Source organism: Pelophylax lessonae, assembly GCF_965119305.1.
Source record: "Pelophylax lessonae genome assembly, chromosome: 7".
Classification (NCBI taxonomy): Eukaryota; Metazoa; Chordata; class Amphibia; order Anura; family Ranidae; genus Pelophylax; species Pelophylax lessonae.
This window is the reverse complement of record NC_138774.1, coordinates 162620173-162642314: the sequence shown is the minus strand read 5'-3', so window position 1 is coordinate 162642314 and position 22142 is coordinate 162620173. Positions and strand designations below refer to the sequence as shown.

Here is a 22142-nt window from a genome sequence, read left to right as displayed (position 1 = left end):
ACTATCAAAAAGCCACTATTCCTTCCACTGATACCAAAGATGGAGCAGAATTCCTTCAACTGACACCAAAGATGGGATACTGTGTACTCCCACTAGATGCCAGGACATTTTCTACTTCTACTAGCCACAGTGCAGCCCCCCTAAATTCAAAGTAAACTGGCCCTTTTTTTTTAGAAAGTTTTGCAGTTCTGATCTTGTAAAACATCCATCCTATTAAAATACAACATAGATTAAATAACACAGAATGAAAACAGAAAATCAAACTACAAAAATGTAAATAATACTCCAACATTATCCCAAAAAAGAATTACCATAAATACCAATATACTACAAAAACAACATTAAAATCCTGATCATAGACCAGAATTAGGCCCCTTTCACACTTGTGTGACCTAAAAGTCGCACCAAATTGGACTGGACCTGAAGCAATGCCTGTGTAAAGGACCTCAAAACACATCAAAGTCGGACCAAAATAGTGCAGAGACTACTTTGATATAGTTGTGACTTGAAATCGCACAGACATGAACGGTACTCATTGGAAATCATGGAGTACAACTTGTCATGCGTCTTTGCAGTCCCTAGTCGCAGGACAAGTCACACAAGTGTGAAAGGGGCCTAAATCTTCATATAAGGCCTCACTGAGAAGAATTATATAACTTGATGGCCACAGGCAAAAATTATTTCATGTGTCGCTCTGTGGTGAATCGTGGTTGTAACAATCTGTAACTGATGGTACTCCGCAGACTGACCAGCATATTGTGGAGTGGGTGGGAGGAGTTGTCGATGATTGAACGTACCTTGAACAACATCCTCCTCTCCAATACTGTTGTTAAAGATTTTAGCTCTAATCCAACAACATCACTGGACTTGCGAATCAGTTTGTTAAGTCTGTTGGTGTCGGCCACCCTAAGGCTGCTTCCCCTGCATGCCACTGCATAAAGCAAGGTCCATAAAGAAATGAGTTGGGGTGGAGGAATTTGACTGCATGCACAGAGTTCTGACCTGATAGAACACCTTTGGGATGAATTAGAGAGCAGACTGCAAGCAAGGCCTTCTCTCCAACATAAGTGCCTGACCTCACAAATTCCCTTGAATGGCCAAAAATTCCCATAAACACACTCCTAAACCTTGTGGACAGCCTTCCCAGAAGAGTTGAAACTGTTAAAGCTGCAAAGGGTAGGCCAACTCAATATTGAACCCACGGACTAAGACTGGGATGCCATTAAAGTTCATGCGTGTGTGTAAAGGCAGGCCTACCAATACTTTTGGTAATATAGTGCCCATATAATATAAGAAGAAAACAATGACATTCAAAGTATTATATCATTTAATCACATAGAGGAGATTACAATAATTAAATGCCAAATGAGCAAGAAAGATAAATCATTTGTAATATAGAAATCTAAGTGGAGTATAGTTAAAAAAAATTAATAAAAATAATGGGGGGTTAAGAGAAAGAGAGTAAAGAAGAAAAGAAAAGAGAGAGAAAGAAGAAAAAATTAAGAGGGGGGGGGGGTGGGGAAGGAAGAAAGGGGAGACGTAAAGCTTACCCGGTCAAGTTATTGTCAAAGAAAGATAAAAAGTCGACAATTAGGGAGAAATTTGAAACAGAGCAAAGAATTGTCAATATCAAGTTTGGTTGGTGAAGGTATAAGGACATGTTCACATCATGTCCATTGAGCAGGGCCAGACTGGTCTACCGGGATACTGAGAAATTTCCCGGTAGGCCGGCAAGTCCCCCTGCCCTGGGGCTGCTTAAAGGGCAGTGACCGGCCCGATCAACTGCGCATGCGCCGCCGCCACTCGGGAAATCCCGTACATGCTCGGCCATTCTCAGGCAGACGGCGCATGTGCAGTGATGTGATGGCGCTGGGAGGTGCCTTTTTTAAATGTAAGGTGCCTCACAGATCGGTAAGTAAGACCCCTCCACAGCCTCTGCCTCTCCTGTTCCATGCCCGCAGCCTCTGCATTTCCTGTACCATTAGGGTTGCCCCTTCATCCCTTTAAACTAGGACACAGGTTCTGAGGCTAATGAAGATAAGGCACTAAGTGAGTTTAACTACCATCTTAATCAGCCACAGAACCTGTGTAATTAATGTGTGTGCTGGTCTAAAGGGATGAGGTGGCAACCCTATGTACCATGCTCGCAGCCTCTGCATCTCCTGTACAATGCCTGCAGTCTCTGAAATCTCCTGTACCATGTCCACAGACTCTGCATCTCCTGTACAATGCCTGCAGCCTCTGAAATCTCCTGTACCATGTCCACAGACTCTGCATCTCCTGTACCATGCCCCCAGCCCCTGCATCTCCTGTACCACGTCCACACAGCCTTTGACATCTCCTGTACCATGCCCTCAGCCTCTGCATCTCCTGTACAATGACCGCAGCCTCTGACATCTCCTGTACCATGTCGCAGCCTCTGACATCTCCTGTATCATGCCCGAAGCCTCTGCATCTCCTGTACCATGTCCGCACGGCCTATGATATCTCCTGTACCATGTCCACAGCCTCTGACATGTCCTCTTGTACCATGCCCGCAGCCCCTGCATCTCCTGTACCATGCTTACAGCCTTTGCATCTCCTGTACCATGCCCGCAGTCGCTGCATCTCCTGTACAATGTTTGCAGCCTCCTGCTGTACCACGTTCACACAGCCTATGACCACCTCCAGTACCATGTCCATACTTTTACCAGTTTTAACCGGAATTTGCTCTTATATATATATACGTATAAAGCCCTATGTGCTTTCATATCTGTCTTATCTATAAATAATACACTCTTAAAATGTGCTCTAAAATGCATGGTTTTCCTTTTTATGAACAAGAAAATAATGATGTTATGCTGTTGGGCTGGTATAATAATGCTATGGGGCTGGTATAAAATTATTTCCAGGGCTGAATTTTATTTCCAGTCCGGCCCTGCTGCTGAGCTGCATTTTTTACCACAATACTCTACATGTATGATAAAAAAATGTATTCTATCTGCCCTAGTCAAACCATACATGTGTGGCAGGGTGCAGAAAAGCGCAGCTATACATTTTGAGATAACTGCCTCCATCAGATACCTGTAATACAACTAAAAAACTAAATACAAGTTCTTCAATTTTAAGCTCTGATTTTTACCATAAGGGAGTGCAGATATCTTCTTTGAACTATTATTTTACTATAGAAGAGAAAAAAGACCCTAAAACAATAGCCTAAGAACAACCAATCAGATGAGAAAATATCCCAAGAATGTGTGATTTTGCCCCATTTTCAAAACAGTTGTTCAATTCACATAGAATTGCAGTTTAGCTAGGTAAATAGCCATGCATTTTTTGAAATGGAATCAAATCTTAACCATTTGCCAACTGCGCTATTGCCTAATGTAGGCAACAGCATGGTCATCCAGTTCTGGGAGGGCATCTATTGATGTACTCCCAGAACAAAGCCCGATATGGCACACATCTGGCACGCTTGTGATCGCTGTGTCCTTCAGACACAGCTGTTTACAGATCAGAGAAAATGCCCAATCACAGCAGCCCATTACCATGTGATCAGCTGTGTCTAATCACAGCTGATCACAATGTAAACACACTTGCAGGTTCTCAGCATTCCTCTCCTCACAGCATGAGAAGAGGAGAGCCAGTAACCGGCAAGTGTGAAAGAGGACATCTACACTGATAATCAGAGCAATGATCATCAGTGTCCTGACTATCAGTGCAGCCCCAACAATGCCAGTCAGTGCCAATCAATGTTGCCAATCAGTTCCTATTAGTGCTGCCAATCAGTGCCCATCAGTGCCACCTATCAGTGCCTCCTCATCAGTGCTGCCTATCAGTGCTGATCAGTGCCTTTTAGTGCCACCTATTAGTGCCCATCAGTGCTGCCTATCAGTGGAGCATCATCAGTGCCCACCAGTGCCACCTCACCAATGCCACCTCGTAAGTGCAGCCTCATCAGCACACATCAGTAAAGGAGACAAATTATCTGTTTGCAAACCTTTATATTAGAAATAGGGTTGAGCAAACCCGGACTGTATGGTTCGGGATCGTGCCGGACTTTTGGGTATTCGGTACCCGGACACGGACCCAAACATTTCACTGTATGTTCGGGTACTGTCCGTTGTTCGGTAATGTTATTTGATGTTTTGGCATGGTTTTAATGGCGCGGTTTCAACAGGTGCAAGGCAGCCAATCAGCAAGCGTTTATCTAGTGTGCCCTTAGAAGCCCTCACAGCCATGCCTACTAATGGCATGGCTGTGATTGGCCAGTGCAGAATGTGACCCAGAGTCTATATAAGCTGGAGTCACATAGCGCCGCGCGTCACTCTGCTCAAACTATACTAGGGAGAGGTTCCTGATGCTGCTGACGGAGAGATAGGGAGATTATTGTAGGGTCAGGCTGGAGATTGTTTTGAGGGAAAGAATAGGAAGAATCTTCTTTAATCAGACAGCGATCTACATTGATTTAATTGTGTGGGGGTGCAGTGCACAATCTTTTAGCCCGGAGGGAGAGATAGGAGATTATTGTAGGGTCAGGCTGGAGATTGCTTTGAGGGAAAGAATAGGAAGAATCTTCTTTAATCAGACAGCGATCTACATTGATTGTATAGTGTGGAGGTGCAGTGCACGATCTTTATGCCCTGACCTGAGCCCAGTGAGGAGGAGAAAGGAGAAAAAAAAAACTTTTATCAGTCTGTTAGGTGGGCGACGTGCGGTGCTGCACATTTAATGCAAGCTCAGTGCATATGTGTCTGCTTAATCTGCATTTAAAAAAGAAAAAAGCTTAGTTACAGTGTTTAGACAGACACTGCTTTTCTAACCTGCTCTTCAAAAAGCACCAATGTAAGGGGAAAGTAATTATTTTTCAGTAGTTAGTGAAAAAAAAATATTTTTCATTCAAATGTTTTTTTTTTTATTCAATAGCGGAATAGAACAACAACAGTATCCAACCTGTTAGGCGTGCGGTGTGTAGCGGACATTTCATGCAAGCTGAGTGCATATGTGTCTGCTTAATCTGCATTTAAAAAAGAAAAAAACTTTTTTCCTTCATATTTTACTTTGACTTACAGTGTTTAGACACTGCATTTTAAATCTGCTATTCAACAAGCACCAATTAAGGGGACAATTATTTTTCAGATTTTCATTCATACGTTACAGTGCGATACACCCATTGCATACTGTTGTTGTATTCCGCTTTGCAATAAAAACCGATTTAGGGGAAAAAAAATAAATTGAAACCTAGTCTGCATATGGTACAGTGAGATACACCCATTGCATACAACCAGGGACACATACCTTTTCTAAGGCCAGACTCAACCCAGAAGGGGGAGGAAAGCCCCCCCCCCCTGCCATTACCGTTCCTTACCATATACCATATACAGTTCCTTACGTACTATACACGTACTGAATGACGGGTCTGCCCCCTTCAACTTCTGGGTACATGGCCCAAATTGGGCACATGGCCTGTGCTTGCCCTTTACGCCTTGGAGGTGCTGGCCTGCTCTGCAGCCAGTGTATTATCTGAACATGTATTTAGCACTGCTGGGGGGGTTATCACAGACAAGCACAGCCGCCTGTCCAGAGCCAATGTGGACAAGCTCACGTTCATTAAAATGAACCAGGCATGGATCCCACAGGACTTGTCCGTACCTTGTGCAGAATAGACATGTATACCGGCCTTACCCAGCCATTGTTGTATTTTTGATCTTTCTCACTCTTTTGGGGTGTACCCTAATTTAAAAAGAAATAAAATTAAAAACAAAAACCAGTGTTGGCTACCTCGTCCTCCTCCACCGCCGCTTCCACCTACACCACCACATCCACCGCCACCTCAACCTCCTACTCCATATGGGCCTCGTCCTCCTCCTCCACCACCGCCGCCGCTTCCACCTACACCGCCATATCTACCACCATATCCTCCGCCACCTCAACCTCCTACTCCATATGGGCCTTGTCCTCCTCCTACATCATTCAAGATGATTATTTTTTATTTTGCTGTTTTTTATGTTATTTTAAGTTATTTTTCTATCCACATTTTTTTGCAGAGCACTTGCCATGCTCTTAAGCTGATTTTGCTGCCATTTGCAGCCCTCTAGCCCTTGTTTGCTTTAGAGCCATTTTAGTGCTCAAAAGTTCAGGTCTCCATTGACTTCAATGGGGTTCGGGATCGGGGTAAAGTTTGGGTTGAGTCCGGGTCACGAACCCAGACTTTTTTTCAAGTTCATCCAGGTGTTCGCTCAACTCTAATTAGAAACCGTTTTTTTTTTGGTATTTGTAATTTGTTTAGAAAATAATAAAAAAAAACAAGTGGTGATTAAATACCACCAGAAGAAAGCTCTATTTGTGTGAAAAAGATTTATGAAGATTTCGTATGGGTACAGTGTTGCATGACCGCGCAATTGTCATTCAAAGTGTGACAGTGCTGAAAGCTGAAAATTGGCCTGGGCAGAAAGAGGGTGAAAGTGTCCAGTAGGAAAGTGGTTAAAAAACCTGTGCCACTCAAAGAAAATATGTATTTAGCTCAAGTTAAATTTAAAAATAAAAATAAAAAAGACATTAAGTAAATAAAAGTACTTGTTTCAAGCTGCAGCTATCTTACACTTCAGTGCTTTAAAATATGAATCATATACTTATATAGCTACGCTAGGTAAAAAACTGTGATTATATATCAAATATTAAACACTCAATACTCAATAGTGCATCTATTTATATACCAAATATTAAACACTCAATAGTGCATCTATTTTTTATACCAAATATTAAACACTCAATAGTGCATCTATTTATATACCAAATATTAAACACTCAATAGTGCATCTATTTTTATACTAAATATTGAACACTCAATAGTGCATCTATTTTTATACCAAATATTAAAAACTCAATTGTGCATCTATTTTTATACCAAATATTAAACACTCAATAGTGCATCTATTTATATACCAAATATTAAACACTCAATAGTGCATCTATTTTTATACCAAATATTAAACACTCAATAGTGCATCTATTTTTATACTAAATATTAAACACTCAATAGTGCATCTATTTTTTATACCAAATATTAAACACTCAATAGTGCATCTATTTTTATACTAAATATTAAACACTCAATAGTGCATCTATTTTTTATACCAAATATTAAACACTCAATAGTGCATCTATTTTTATACCAAATATTAAAAACTCAATAGTGCATCTATTTTTTCTACCTAGCGCAGCTATATATAGATGATTTATGTATATTTTTTAAATAGACCCATTAGTGTGCGTTCTTTTTAATTATGCCAAATAATTATCATATATTTGGGAGCAATATGTGTAGCGTAAAGGCTGTTTGTTTTAGGAAAGTTAATGGTCACAAACTAAGTAAAGATGATGACTCAATCATTTACAAGAGGAATAAAAAAAAAAAAAGGAAGATTTTCTAGAATCTAATTGGATAATTAAACCAAACTAAGTCACACAGTTTTAGCCTATTCACAGAAAATGGTGCCTATCTCTTTAGTAAATTAACCCCAGTGATATGGAAAATTCTGAAACCAGAGACAACAAAACAGCTAGTTTTCTTACTAGGATGGCAGCAAAGCATCCCTATTTCCAAATTGGCGCAGGCTTCATCTGAGTTTTCAGTAAGCCATGCAAGTTAATGAGTCTGATAAATCTGTAGACATAACATGCTTAATAAAAATATACAGATCAAGAAGCCATTCCTTTCTGAATTGCGCATCATGTTGACAGGTAATATAATTAAAGCTAAAATTATTCTTAAACAGAATTCTTCATGAATATATTAGAAGATATCTATGCTTTACCTGAACATATTCTACCTTCAGAAGTTGCTCATTATAGAAACTTAAAATAGGATAAATGATTAAAGGGATTTGTAATTAAGGTGGGCAATAAATCTGCCAGGTCCAGATTTTACATATGACAAAGTGTAAGTATAATGAAGAATATTCCTGGTAAGCTGTCTCTTATAAATAGCTGTGTAACAGCCTTCATGTCAGGAGGAAGATGCTAAAGGAACAGAATTGTAAATAAAAGAAACGGGTAGAGGGCTGGGGGTCATGTTAAGCGCAAGGCCTTATAGAAATAGAAGCATGCCTTCCAAACATGGTCAGATTTCCTCACATGACTGCTAAAAGTTTTGCAGCATTATCATTTCTTTCATTTTATGTGGATTTTTTTAAACACAAATAGTGTGATTTTTTTTATTTTTATTTTTTCATTTAGGGCCTGTTTTTGCTTGGTTATCTTTCTGCAATGTAATGTGTTTTCAGTCAACAACTATTTTTAATTATTATTGCATTTTGCAACTTAAAGCCATTTTTGATATGTCTTTCAAATGTTCCAGTCTTGCCCTTCCATATGTTTAACATTGTATTAGATACAGTGATTGGTAATTAGCCCCTGGAGCGAGCAAGCACTTAATTTGCAATCACTGTGCCTCCCATCCTAAAATAGTTGAAAACCCTTACATCTACCCATTGAAATGACTGGCCTCAGGTGATACACAGAGATTAAACAAATCCTCCCACATACGTTGTACCTGTTTATCTGCAGTCTTCTCTTCTCTACAAGCATTCAAAGTCCAACATGTATTACGCTTGTTAGAAAACAGGGGGCAGAGAGCTGAAATTACACTCTGCAGAGCTCAGTGAGATCTGATTGGAGGGAAACAGCACACAGGAACAGAGCGGAGGCTGTCAATCTGATGGTGTCGCCCCCCCCCCCCCCCCCGCGACATCTTTTTCTATTGGTGTCAGGAAATCTTGTCAGAAGTGACAGATAGCAGCGTAACAAAGCAGGAGACATAAATGACACTTAGTGCTCTGGATTGAGACAAGCACACACTATAGAAGGCTATGCTTTGTTCATATTTCATGTCTGAAGTTTGCAACCACTCTAACTGTTGAAATATCAGCAACACAGGAAGTGAACTGTTTTTATTGAGTTTTTATAAAGGCTGATTTACCAAAGCAAATGAACAATCACAAGCATAAAGCATTATGTTACACTTAAGGGTGTAACTGTACATCATGGGGATATATAGCAAAATGTAGCTGTCAGAAGGGGGCGGTGTCACAGGGTGACGTACCTAGTTGGCCCCGCCCCTGTCCTATAAAGGAACTGTCAAAGCTGAGGATCGGGCAGAGGGTGGGTAACCTCTAAAGAGGCAAATCGTTTTTTTATTTTTTTTCTATTTTTCGGGTCCGGCGGGCATTGTGATTGATGATGAATATACATCGAGGAACACAATTTTTTTTCTTTTTAATAAAAGACTTGTCAAAAACTGTGTTCTGTGGTTTTTACTTTTGTACACTTTTTTGGTGAATGGGTAGGGGTACGATGTACCCGATACCCATTCACATGGGGGGGCAGGATCCGGGGGTCCCCCCCCGCAGACCCTGACAACCACAGCCCAGGGTTGCCAGGAAGAGGCCCTTTTCCCCTTGCACCCCAAAGCACCCTCCCCATGTGCAGGGCAAGTGGCCTAGTATGGCTCAGGAGGGGGGCCAAGCTGCATGCTCAGGTAAGAGTCTTGTATGGATTTTGGGGGGGGGGGCGTGCTGTTTTTTTTTGTTAAATATTGGCGTGGTGTTCCCCTTAAAATGTGTACCAGACCCAAAGGACCAGGTATGGATTTTTTTTGGGGGGGGGGGGGGAACCCACGCTATTTTTTTTTATTTTGGTGTGGAGTTTCCTTTAAAATATATACCAGACCCAAAGGGCCTGGTATAGATTTTTTTGGGGGGGGAGTACCACACTGTTTTTTTTTAAATTCTGTCATAGGGTTTCCCTTAACAACTTAAATACAGGGAACTTTCACCCCCTTCCTACCCAGACCAATTTTCTGCTTTCAGTGCTCAATGGCATCTATGGGAAATCTTGGTCAGCTTGACATCGCAATGCTCCCTGTCTTTAACATTGGTGTCTATGGGAAATATTGGTCAGCTTGGCATGGCACTGCTCCCGAACTATTAGTGACAGGGACACAAAACTTGGGGAGCACCAAGAGGGGACCCAGGACAACATATCCATACATTTTAAAAATGGAGTATACCTGTACACTACACTGACTGCACTAAACTGACTCAACACACTATCCACTAACTACCTGCTAATCTCTATTGTAACACACTATACATGTCTGCCGTGTAAGCAGCAGCCTTATATAGTGTGGGGGTGGACTTAGCCCCAGAGCCATGATTGGCCAAAGAACACATGAACAGCTGATGTTCGAGTCGAACTTATGTTCAACTCGAACACAGAGCCCATCCCTAATATATAGATGATTTTGACACTGTTTTCAGATATTTATTTATGCACTATAATTTGAATGCCCTTTATTGAAGGAGAGCGTTGCACTTTTTTGTGACTATAAAATTAATAATAATTTTTAAAAAGTAACTCTCCCTACATTGGTTTATCAGCTCTTCCTAAGAGTTTAGGCACATTCTGAAACTTAGGCTTGCTATGAGCCCATCCTTTTATAGAAAGGGGGTTAGGTTATACATTCCTTCAAATAATTGTCTCTTGTGACTTAGCTGACCAGGGAAATTGCTATGCACTACATTGTAAGTTGTTCCTTATTTCTGGTGATGAAGCTGCAAACCGTTTGGCCAAAAGTTCATAATTTGTGAACTTTAGGAATACCATTTTAGGAATTCATTGTATACCTTGAGCTCATCTCTAATCTTAACCACTTTGCCACTGAGTACCGTAGTACTACTGCGGCAAAGTGGCTCGTTATCGTCTGACGACGTAGACCTACATCGTCATACACTCCCCCTTGTGGGCGGCGCTCGCGTGCCGCTGGAGGCTCGCTCCCGCTGTATTCAGTCACAGCGGGAGTCGGGCCAGGGGAGGAGCAAAAGTGTCAAAAATGTCAGTCAAGGGTCTGATCTGTCCGCCGCAATGTTGCAGTCCCGCAAAAAAAATCGCAGATCGCCGCCATTACGCGTTAAAAAAAAAACACCAAAAATGACAGAAATCTTTCCCTTTGTTAGTAAACGCAATAACTTTTGCGCAAACCAATCAAAATACGCTATTGTGAATTTTTTTACCAAACATATGTAGCAGAAAACAAATTGGCCAAAAATTTAAAAAAATTTTGATTTTTACATTTTTTTGGGGGGAATTTCATATAAAAAAATGTGAAAAATATTGTTGTTTTTTCAAAATTTACGCTCTTTTTTTGTTTATAGCGCAAAAAGTGAAAATCGCACAGGTGATCAAATACCACCAAAAGAAAGCTCTGTTTGTGGGAAAAAAAGGACGTAAATTCCGTTTGGGTATGGCGTCGCACGACCGCGCAATTGTCAGTTAAAGTCGCACAGCGCCGAATCGCAAAAAGTGGCTCAGACGTAAGACAGCAAAATGCTCTAGTGGTAAAGTGGTTAAAATAAAGTTTGTCTGAATAAAGGCGAGGCAGCAGGAGAGGTCCCAACATAGAATACTGCTAGGGTCCAGTGTTCTCTATATAAAGTGTCAGGAGAAAGCAACAGTGCAGGGAATTAACTTTTAGACCAGCTTCACCTCTCCATTCCAAGCATTTAGAATCTCATACAGTGGCTTACTTGTGAACTTCTGTACATGTGCAGGACAGTAAGCCCCCTTCCCCCTTCCCCCCTTCCCCCTATCCTTTCCAGGATATGGTTCTTTTAAGTTTTTTTGCAATTTTTTACATTTTCATATAATATTTGTTGTGCCTACGTGTTATGCACATTTAAAAATGTTAGCAGCAGTTATATAAAACCCAAAGCATGGATGCTTTGCATTAGAGAATACAATCTATAGTAAGCAACATCTACTCATAAATAGTTTATTTATGCTGTAGCCTGTGCATATGTCTGCATGCATGGCACATCAACATGTGCCAGTATATGCACATATCCTTTGACACATCTATCCAAAAAAATGGTTAAAAAGGCATTGCATTCAATTTAAAGATTGTGACAGATGCTCCTTATAATTTTTATGAACTCCAATGGCCAAATGTCTGTTCCTGAATTCCTAAATTCATGATTCTGCCAGATTCACACTCTCACAGCTGGATTTGTAATCTATTATACACTTTGAAGAATGCAGCATAAATACTAAGACCTCCCTGCTTGGCTTCGGAAATGATGAGGTGGAACTTTGCACTTTGGTCAGCTGGTTTTGTTACTCATCCGGCGGGAAATATATAAGAATTCAGTTTATGCATCTTTTATCAGTTTTTATGCCTTTAGTTATGAGCATAGAACTGTAGGAGTTGGCACTGCAGACTTGCTGTACAATGTGCAGGCTCCAGGGCTTTCATCCTAATCCTGGTTCAACTAGTGAGTCATTTTTAGGGAATAATCATGCAAGAAAGAAGTTCGTACTTTTCAAATTTAAAAAATGACATACATATTCTAAGGATCCGAATGATAACCCCAGAGCATGCAACTTTCTGCATCGGTTTATTTGAAAATAAAACAGAATTTAAACAAATATCTTACATATTGTTTTAAGATATGTTAATTTAATCTTTAAATACAAGCAATTATTTCACAAAGCTGTTTGCCTCCAGGTTATTTCTTTATGAATGTAACTTAAGCCGGCCATGCATGGATCACAATTCGGCCTGGTTCAGCAGGGACCATCCGAATTTCGATTCATGTATAGGCACCCTGGTTGTACAGAAGTCAATCTATCAGTTGACTTCTGTACAATCACCCTATCAGGTTTTTCCAAACAATTAGTGCCACCGGGTATAGTCGGCAACACTGATCATTGTGCACTGATGATGGGAAAGGCTCCCCACTGTGAGAGAACAATAGCACAACAGGAATGATTCCCCCATCCACATAGAATGTGTGGATGGGGGATTGTACACATTTTTTTTTGTTTAACCTGCTGGTTGAATGAAAAAGAAAAATGTGTGGTCAGGTGCCCACTGGCTTTTGAAGTCCTTGCTGGCCCCCCGGCCACTCTGCTGCTTGCTGTATAGCGGGCTGAGGGCTTTTGTGAATACTCCACTTGCTCCCCTCCCCTCCCTGGTACACCATATCAAAGTGCTGGGCTGTGTCCCAGCCTACTTCTTTCCCCTCCTGTTACTGTATAGAGGTTTAGAGTGGATCTGTGTGAAAATCTCCTCCCATGCTCCTGCCCCCCCCCCTTCAGGTACAGGTGTGGAGCAACTGCTAAGGATAACTGCAGAACTACCAGAACTACAGGCCCAGAATCACCTGTTTACAGAATGCTTTCCCTTGAAAATTACAAGCTTGGGGAGAACAGTGTGGAGATCAAGAGAGCGCAGACATAGGGGGACACCAGGCTTACAGGTCTGTGAGGACCAGAATGAGAGAGTGAGCCACAGAGAAATCTGCTGTGTCTAGAAACCCAAGCTTGGGAGACCTTTTGCCATGTGCTACCACATCAGAGAGGACCTGATCATAAGGACTGAGACTTCTGGGACCACTGATCGCCAAGTGTACTGTGTCTGGTTTGTTGTATACTGGGAGTGGTGAGTGGAAATACAAGGCTTCATCCCTCACTGCCCACAGTTGCTTCAATAGAGGCCGATCCTTACCTAAAAGCCCATTAACCTTCTATTGGGATAGCATTAAAGAGATAGCTTCACATGCGCTACCCTACAAAAGGGCTGTATTCCGGGAGTGGTGGTATACCGGGAGTGGTGGTATACCGAGAGCGGTGAGTGGAACTACAGAGCTTCATCCCTCACTGCCAACAGTTGATGCAATAGAGACCAATCCTTACCCAAACGCCCATTAACCTTCTATTGGGATAGCTTTAAAGAGATAACTTCACATGCACTACCCTACAAAAGGGCCCAAACGACATCAGATAACTTTGCCAATTAGTTATTAGGAACTTTAGACATCACTAGGGGTACCCCTTTGTTAGGAATGCATACACCACACTAAAGGGCTGTATGCACAGAGTGTACTAAATTACATTGTTTGAGTATCTATTACCAATTATTATATTGAGGTGTCTTTATGCCATTTATGCTTTCAGAGTTGAGGCTATTCTTACAAATACTGTGTGGATGTAACATATAGTTATAGTATGATAATGGGGTTTAGCCTTAGACAGCATAAATTAATGGCCGTAGGTGAGGCTAACCTGCCTATCAGTTATTATAACATATTCTGTTGTTTTGTTTATGTGTTCTACTGTATGCCTTGCATTTGCTTACTCTTAAAAAATACATTCACCTCAAAGTGATTATAAAGTCTATTTAAAAAAAACAAAAAAACAAACATATTATACTTACCTCCTCTGTGCAATTGGTTTTGCACAGAGCAGCCCAGATTCTCCTCTTCTCGTGAGCCTTTTTGCTGCTTATGGCCCCTCCCTCCTGTTGAGTGCACCCACAGCAAGCAGCTTGCTATGGGGGCACCTGAGCAGAGTTGCAGCTCCATGCGTCCATTCAGACACGGAGCTGCAGTTTGGCCCCACCTACTTATTGGCTATCTGAATTTGATTGACAGCCATGGGAGCCAATGGCGCCACAGCTGTGTCTAAGTCAATAGGGAGGGAGAGTCCTGGACATCGCTGGACACAGATGGGGCTCAGGTAAGTATTAGGGGGTGCTCGGGAGGCTGCTTCACACAGAAGGCTTTTTATCTCAATACATAGAATGAATTAAGATAAAAAAAACCTTCTGACTTTACAACTCCTTTAATAATCCTCAAGTTGCTTGTGGTCTATTTTCTGGATACTATCATAGATCGGTAGAATATTAGCGCTTAAAGTATAACTAAAGGCTAAACTTTTTTTTTTTAGTTTTGGATAGAGGGGAGAGTGATTAGGACACCTTTTAATGCTTCCCATGTCCCTGTTAGAGAGAATCGCCATCTCTATTTGCCATGTTTACCATTACCATTGAAATTGAAAGTTAAAGAATATCCCAAATTTTGGATTGTCTCCAAAAAAGTAATAGAAGGGAAATCTTCCAATGGGAACACTAGTTCTGGTGACCTGGGACCAGAGGTGCACGGATTTCCTTGCACTTCCTGTTTGGTTATGATACAGGAAGTGAAGGTAAATCTCCCTATTTGGACAAAGAGGGCAAAAATAAACCTTACAGGGTTATAACCCTCCCTTACTCTATCCAAAATGAAAGAAACGTTTTGCCTACAGTTCTTCTATAAGTTACAGAGGAGTGAGTAAGAGAGAGAGAAGACAGAGGGAATAAGATGAGTCACTTCTATGACTCATTTAACAGTATTTAAATTGCAGTTCTGTAAATCAGCAAATTTAGCAGGCTATTTATAGAGTAACTAAAGCCAAAACCTTTATTTCAAATCCAATTCAAGATGTCTAACTTTTGAAATCCATCGTTAGGACCCATTCACACCAATTGCAGTGCTGGAAACACAAGTTTCCCTGCACGTATCCTGCAAGGCACAGGATCAAGCTGTCCCTGTTAGACACATGTGAGGACCATTAATTGGGAATGACACCCCAAACACATCTAAGAAGGCATGCCTGCCCTGAATGTGTGTTTGGCAGCCCATTGAAATGAATGGGCCGTCAAACATGTGCTGCATGGGAACGAGCCTTCAAAACAAGAATTTCATTCCCGTCTCAGGAGTTCAATATATTTAAAAAATGAAACATTCTATGAATATAATAATGCAATAAAATAGCATAAGAAGTTCAAGAATATTTACCTAGAGCTTCAGCTAAACCTGATACTTTCTGCCCATAAATATCCGTCTTGTTCCAGGCAAAGGTATGAAACAGGTTGATAGCAGCAGGAAACCATTTCTGTACAAGCCGTCCTTCCACCGCCACAGTCAGATGCACTTTGCTTAGACCAATAGGAATAGTTGCATGGGTGAGGATAACATGTATGAGACTCTTATAACCAAGGGTTCGACTGCTCAGATAGCTAAGTTTAAGAAAACTAGAAGGAATGGGAATTTCTTCTTGCACCACCTGTAAAGCAATATAAACAAAAATAGTCATAAAGAGTACATTTAAAGCTATTAACTTTTAACTGCTATCTTTACATTGATGAATGAATTACACATTTCCTGACAAGTCCTTGGAAACAGTATTTCCAGCACAAAGGTCTTTGTCTGGCATTTGCCCTGTGTGATTACCTAAAGGCATGCCATTTGGTTATCAGGGGCCCAGTGGTGGGATTTGCTCTACAGTGGTCATGTCTTCCTTTCAGTAGCTTGTGTATCCACACTGAGTAAATAATACCGAGCACACAGGGTGCCACTCTGTCTGAATACAGAAGAAATAGGCCTATATTTCTAGATTCTCTGTATCTTGTTACCATTTAGGGTCTTTCTTCTGTAAAGAATCATTAGGCATATCAATGATGTTAAAGTGTGATTTTCCCTTCCAAATAAAATCTTTAAACCTTAAACCTTTAGGGTGCTATCATGCGTTTACATGGAACCCTTTTTTTTTCTCTCCTTAAAGTTGTTGTTAAGCCACTACTATAAAATAATCGAATCCACTCTATAATATAACACTAAGTGCTCCTGTGCGTGTCTTATAGAAAAAATATGCCATCTGTACCTATGTCAGAGCGGCTCCCAGCGATCAGCTGATCCCTTAGTTCTCTTCTCTGCCTGGCTGACAGCTCCACTGGGCGGGGCAGAGCACTGCCGCTGACATCAGCCGGGGAGGAGGGAAGAGAGGAGAGAGAGCCGATCGGTCATGTGATCGCTGGGAGCCGCTCTGATATAGGTAGAGATCTGCATATTTTTTCTATAAAACAAGCACAGGAGCACTTAGTGTTATATTACAGAGGGGATTAGATTATTTTATAATAAATATGAGAGCAGTAGGAGTGGAGCGGCTGGCGCTGAAAAGCAGACAGGCAGGGAGGGGAGGGGGGAAAGGGAGGAGGACACAGGAGAGATAGAGCAGGGCTGCAGATGACGGAGGCACGCACACTGACCACAGTGTCATGGCTCAGCAGCCAGGATACCCTGTTGTCAGTTTACAGAGGGGAGGGTAGAAACTGTTAGGATCAGCCAGGTTTTTTAGGTGATACGGGGTGCCAAATTACACAGCACAAGCACTGTGCTATTTAACGTGCTTTAAGGAAACAGTATCTGTTTTTTTTTTTTTTTTTTTTTTAGGGTTAAAAACACTTTAACCTGTTATTAGAGAACTATTAGGTATGACAGGGAGTGTGTATTTTTTTTTTTTTTAAATATATCTTCTTAAAGCGGAGTTCCGGGCAGAGAAACGATTTTTTTCTGAACATACCCCCGTGACAGTCAGGGCTAGCACATTCCACAATGGCTAGCCTCTGATCTGTCCCGGTTCGCACTTACCTGTAAGAAGAAATACTTACTTAGAAATTTTCTTCCACAGCGTTTCCATCTCGGTTGTGGGCAGCTGAAGCCGGCGCGGTCCTCTTCTCTGTCTTCTTCCGCGTCTTCGTGTCCCAGAATGCACTGCATCGGCCCCTCTCGTCACTTCCGGTGCGGCGCCGCATTCCTAAACAGCTTCTGGGTGCGGCGTCGCCCGGAAATGACGAGCGGGGCCGGTGCGGCGCATTGATTCCTGGGAGCTATGACGTTTAGCTCCCAGGAATCATCGCGAGGCAGGAAGTGACGGGGTGAGCCTCGGCGCTGGAGGAGGAAGCTGTCATAGGTGAGTATTTACGATCTTCAATAAAAAGGTGAGTAAACAAAAAAAAAAAAAAAATAACTATCCAATTCCTTTTCAGGTGAGGCATACCTAGGTGAGGCAAAAAAAATCTTTTTTGTGCACGGAACTCCGCTTTAAGGTTTTTTGGTACTATCATGTATTTACATGTAAACCCCTGCTTTGATCAGAGAGAATTATGTGTATAGTACTTGATGTTGTAATAGTTTATTATGCATTAGGTTGTTTCCTATATGTTCAGTTCATAGGTGTGCGCACAGGGTGTGCCAGGTGTGCCTGGGCACACCCTAATCGCCCTGTGTTGCGCGGAAGAAAGAGACTGTTCTCAGTCCCTTTCTCTGTCTCAAAAGTGAGACATCAGTTTAGACCCCTGATATTTCATTAAAGCCCTTCAATGGGTTTCTGAAAAATTGTTAAAAAAATAATAATAATAAAAATTTATTGTAAAAAAAAAAAAAAAAAAGTAAAAAATAATAAAAAAAATAAAATGGTAAGTAATAATAACACAATAATAAAAATAAACTACTGACACCAACCTCTGCCTTACTGACATCATCCACTGCTCTACTTACACCAACCTCAGCCTTACTGATATAGTTCACTGCTCTAGTGACAGTGATTGATGTACTGCTATATATATATACACACACACACACTATATACACGCATGTTTGTACAAGCTTTAGGGTGCACTCCCTAATGCAATAGGCTGCGCACACTTATGGCTCAGTTTACATATGGTGTTGTCATGCGTTTATTATTATTAATATTATTATTATTATTATTATTATACAGGATTTATATAGCGCCAACAGTTTGCACAGCGCTTTACAATATGAGGGAAGACAATACAGTTACAATACAATTCAATACAGGAGGAATTAGAAGGCCCTGCTCATTGGAGCTTACAATCTAAATTAGAGGGCCCATATACATACTTTAGTTGCGCTGTGGCCCCTCTAAAGATTTAAGAGGGTAGATGATAGGTCTGATATGACTATACCATTACATGCATTGACATGGTCACCATAAGTTCTAATGTACATTTTTTGTCATATTGTTTTTCATGTCTTTTTAAAATATTATATGTTTTGACTTAATTAATTTTATACTGCATATTCAATGATTTTGGATTATTATGTATGGGGTACAATCTATTTACCTGAAGCCTGCTCATCCTTGTAGGAATATTCGTGACATCAGATAATAATGTTATTTACATATACATGTTGACCTTTGATATGTATGGGCGTTTTTTTTTCTTTACCATGGTTATTAATGATGGATTCTGAGTAAATATATGACCCTTTCATTATCTAGAGAGATTCCAGACCTACTGGCATTTTATTATCTGATTGAAATAGATTTGGAGTGTTTCTGTGGATATTCAGCCATATGGCATCATGACTGAACAGCCTGTCTCCTCCTATAGGTAGGGTAAAGTGGACTACAAAAAGATGGCTGAAGACACTAGATGACCCCTTGAGAATGTCCCTTTTGACAAAACTAGTCAGGACAGAGTCTCAGTGCCGACGTCACACTGCTGCACAATTTTAAGTCGTTAGCGGCTCTCTTAGTAAGTTTTTACTGTTTTTTCACTGTCACAATGTTTAAACAGGATGACTGGTTCTGTTCTGCAATAAACTTTTATTTAAACTATTACACTATCATTGGCTTTCAGTTGGCTCCTTGTGGAGCTCTATCTGTTCTAGTGGGAGTTACCTTTTTTTTTGCTATCTAAGAGTGATTCTGGAGTGCATACACCTGGGGAAGATCTATGCCTAAGAAACATGCAGTGTCTGCTGCACTTGCTACAACTTATGGTCTGGTGACGGTGCATTTGGCACTCAGGGCTTTTAGTTACACTACAGGGATCTGCTTGATGGTGGAAGATCTTTTTTATCTAAATATATGTAGCACTGCCCCCTTGGGAGCTGCTGAGTGTGGATTCCCCTGGGTTACCCATAGCAACAGTCCATAAAACTTATCACTTTAAGACTTGGCTCAGACAATGAACAGTCCAGGGGATTTGGTTTTTGTGTTTTATTTTAGAACTTGAATGGGAGAAGGGATGAGTGGGATATTCCAACTATGAACTATGCACAATTTCTGAGGACACTAACTGTAATGAGTGCGGCAAAGCCGCTGCTTCACCTTGCCACTGAAGTGAAGTAGTAAATAGGTTCCTGAATTAATTTCTCTTCAGGGTCCTGACTTGGCACCCTCTTTCTCACTTCCCATGCATGCTAGCCCCTTGTCTACTGACTCTCCACTGGAGTGGTCCCCTTCCTGGGCAGACCCCTGGCAAGCTTCCCGGTTCTCACGGACACTGTTTTTCCCTGGGTTTCTCTGCCTTCCGTTCCACATGTCAGTATTCTGGACCTCCTGGCTCAGCATCACACACTTGGTCCCCTAGGCCGACTGCCTGTGACCACCTTCCTTGCTGACAGGAGGAGAGACAAACCGTCACCCTCCTCCTGGGACCTGGCTTCCCGCCCAAAGACACCCTTGGCTTTTATGACCTATCCCAGGATGCACCACTCTTGTGCCCTCCCACTGGGACAGCCACAAAAGCCTGTGTGTCACCGGCTGGGTTTCCTCCACTGTCCAATGAGCTTCCCCTATTGGATACAATGGGGACACTCCCTCAGACCAGATAAATCACACATGGATACATGTAACAGGCAAAACTACTGATCAGGCTCCCCTGATAAGCAGATGGACCAAAACAATGCCTTTACCTAGCACCTACCTAGGAGGGTGCTACATATATATAGACTTTGATTTAGGATAGATTTCACATTTGGTACATTGAACGCTGTGTAACCTAATTATTTATTTTTTGTAAGTTTTTGTTATATTCATTGGTGCTGCATCATTTTGTGATATTATAAGTGTTTGGGTATATCAAACTTTGTTTGTCAGCAGCCACGCGTGTTGTCACAATGCAGATTCATTACAATATGTTTATATAATAAGCCTGTACCACCAAACACTGAAAAAAACATTTAAATATTATTAAAACATATTTTAAGCAAACCACTCAAAATGTAAACTAAATTCTTCATGAACTCCTAGTATAATATATATTTTTTTAAATGTCCATGTACAAATATATTAAACTCTGCAACAGGATTTGTGTAATCCCTTCTGCAGTCTTCAATGCAATGCAATTTTAAAGGCAGATAAAAAAAGATACAAATTAATGCAGAAAAGCTCAGACTAGGAGAAATCAGAGTAGCACAAGGAGCCAGACAGATGTGGAGCAGTGCTTGTGTGCTGATAAGAGGAGAGAAATGAGAGATGAGCTAATAAGTGTGCTGTTTTCCTTTAACTGTCTAGTCACAGGCTAGGGCAGGGCAAGTCCCATACATTTTAATGCAGCAGAGAAAAAACAGATCTCCTGTTCTATCAAACAGGGTAGTGCTCTGTGGCAGGGTTCTGTATATCTAAGGACTGGATGAATAGACAAAAATGCAAGTCCAGGTACAACATTCCTCATAATGGCATTTTAGCTTTTTTCTTGGAGTAAAGTTCTAATTGTGTTGTGTGTGTGTGTGCGCGTGTACTCCCCTCTATTGCATTGCACAGCCAAGAAGATGCTACATATATTTACTAGTTCATCAATGCAGCTTCTTTTGTCAGCAGCATAGGTCAGTACAGCTACAGTGTGGTCACTGGACAATAAATCAACATTATCAGCCATCCAATGAGCAGGGGAATAACCCAGGAACCAATGAAGCTTTACCCCATCATGCCTAAGGGTTTTTTTTTCAGGACAAATTAGGCTTTTATTTGGTGGTAAAGGGTAATGGATATGGGTCCATGGATATGGGTGAATATCTCCTGATTTTTTATTAAAAACTGGCCCAAAATAGTGAAAAAAAAAATATATCTATATATTTTTAACCACTTGCCAACCTCCGCACGACTATTTACGTCGGCGGTCAGCCCCTCACAGGCAGAGTGACGTAGGGATACGTCGCTAGCCTGTGAGGGTCTAGGGAGCGAGCGCGTGCCCCCGGAGGCGCGCTCCCACGTAGTCATGGACCCCCCCGCGCCAGTCACTCGCGATTGTCGGGTGTAGAGGGAGAAAGGCAGACGGCTGATGTAAACAAGCCACCTGTCATTCTCCCCTGTGTAGAAACAGTGATCATACGGTTCTACTATGTAGGACCGTTGATCACGGTTCCTACACCTCAAGCCACAGCCAATCACAGTTAGAATCACGCCCCTAGGGATACACATAAGCCCTCCCTCTCAAAAAAGTTAACCCCTTCACTGCCAGTGTAATTTTACAGTAACAGTGCATATGTATAGCACTGATTACTGTAGAAAAGTGTCAAAAATGTCAGTCAAGGGTCCCATCTGTCCGCCGCAATGTTGCAGTCCCACAAAAAAAAAAATCGCAGATCGCCGCCATTACGCGTTAAAAAAAAAAACAACAAAAATGACAAAAATCTTTCCCTTTGTTAGTAAACGCAATAACTTTTGCGCAAACCAATCAAAATACGCTTTTT

At 41.3% G+C, this 22142-nt stretch overlaps 1 protein-coding gene across 4 annotated transcripts in view; it reads right to left on the bottom strand.

Annotated features, from left to right (window-relative positions):
• Nucleotides 1-22142, bottom strand: part of TENM1 (teneurin transmembrane protein 1) — a 1047296-nt gene that overhangs the window by 284747 nt on the left and 740407 nt on the right. For all 4 annotated transcript variants that reach the window (XM_082262885.1, XM_082262886.1, XM_082262887.1 and 1 more), the window contains one exon: nucleotides 15654-15921. In XM_082262885.1, the coding sequence (XP_082119011.1) occupies nucleotides 15654-15921 (268 nt within the window). The remainder of the gene's footprint in view (nucleotides 1-15653; nucleotides 15922-22142) is intronic.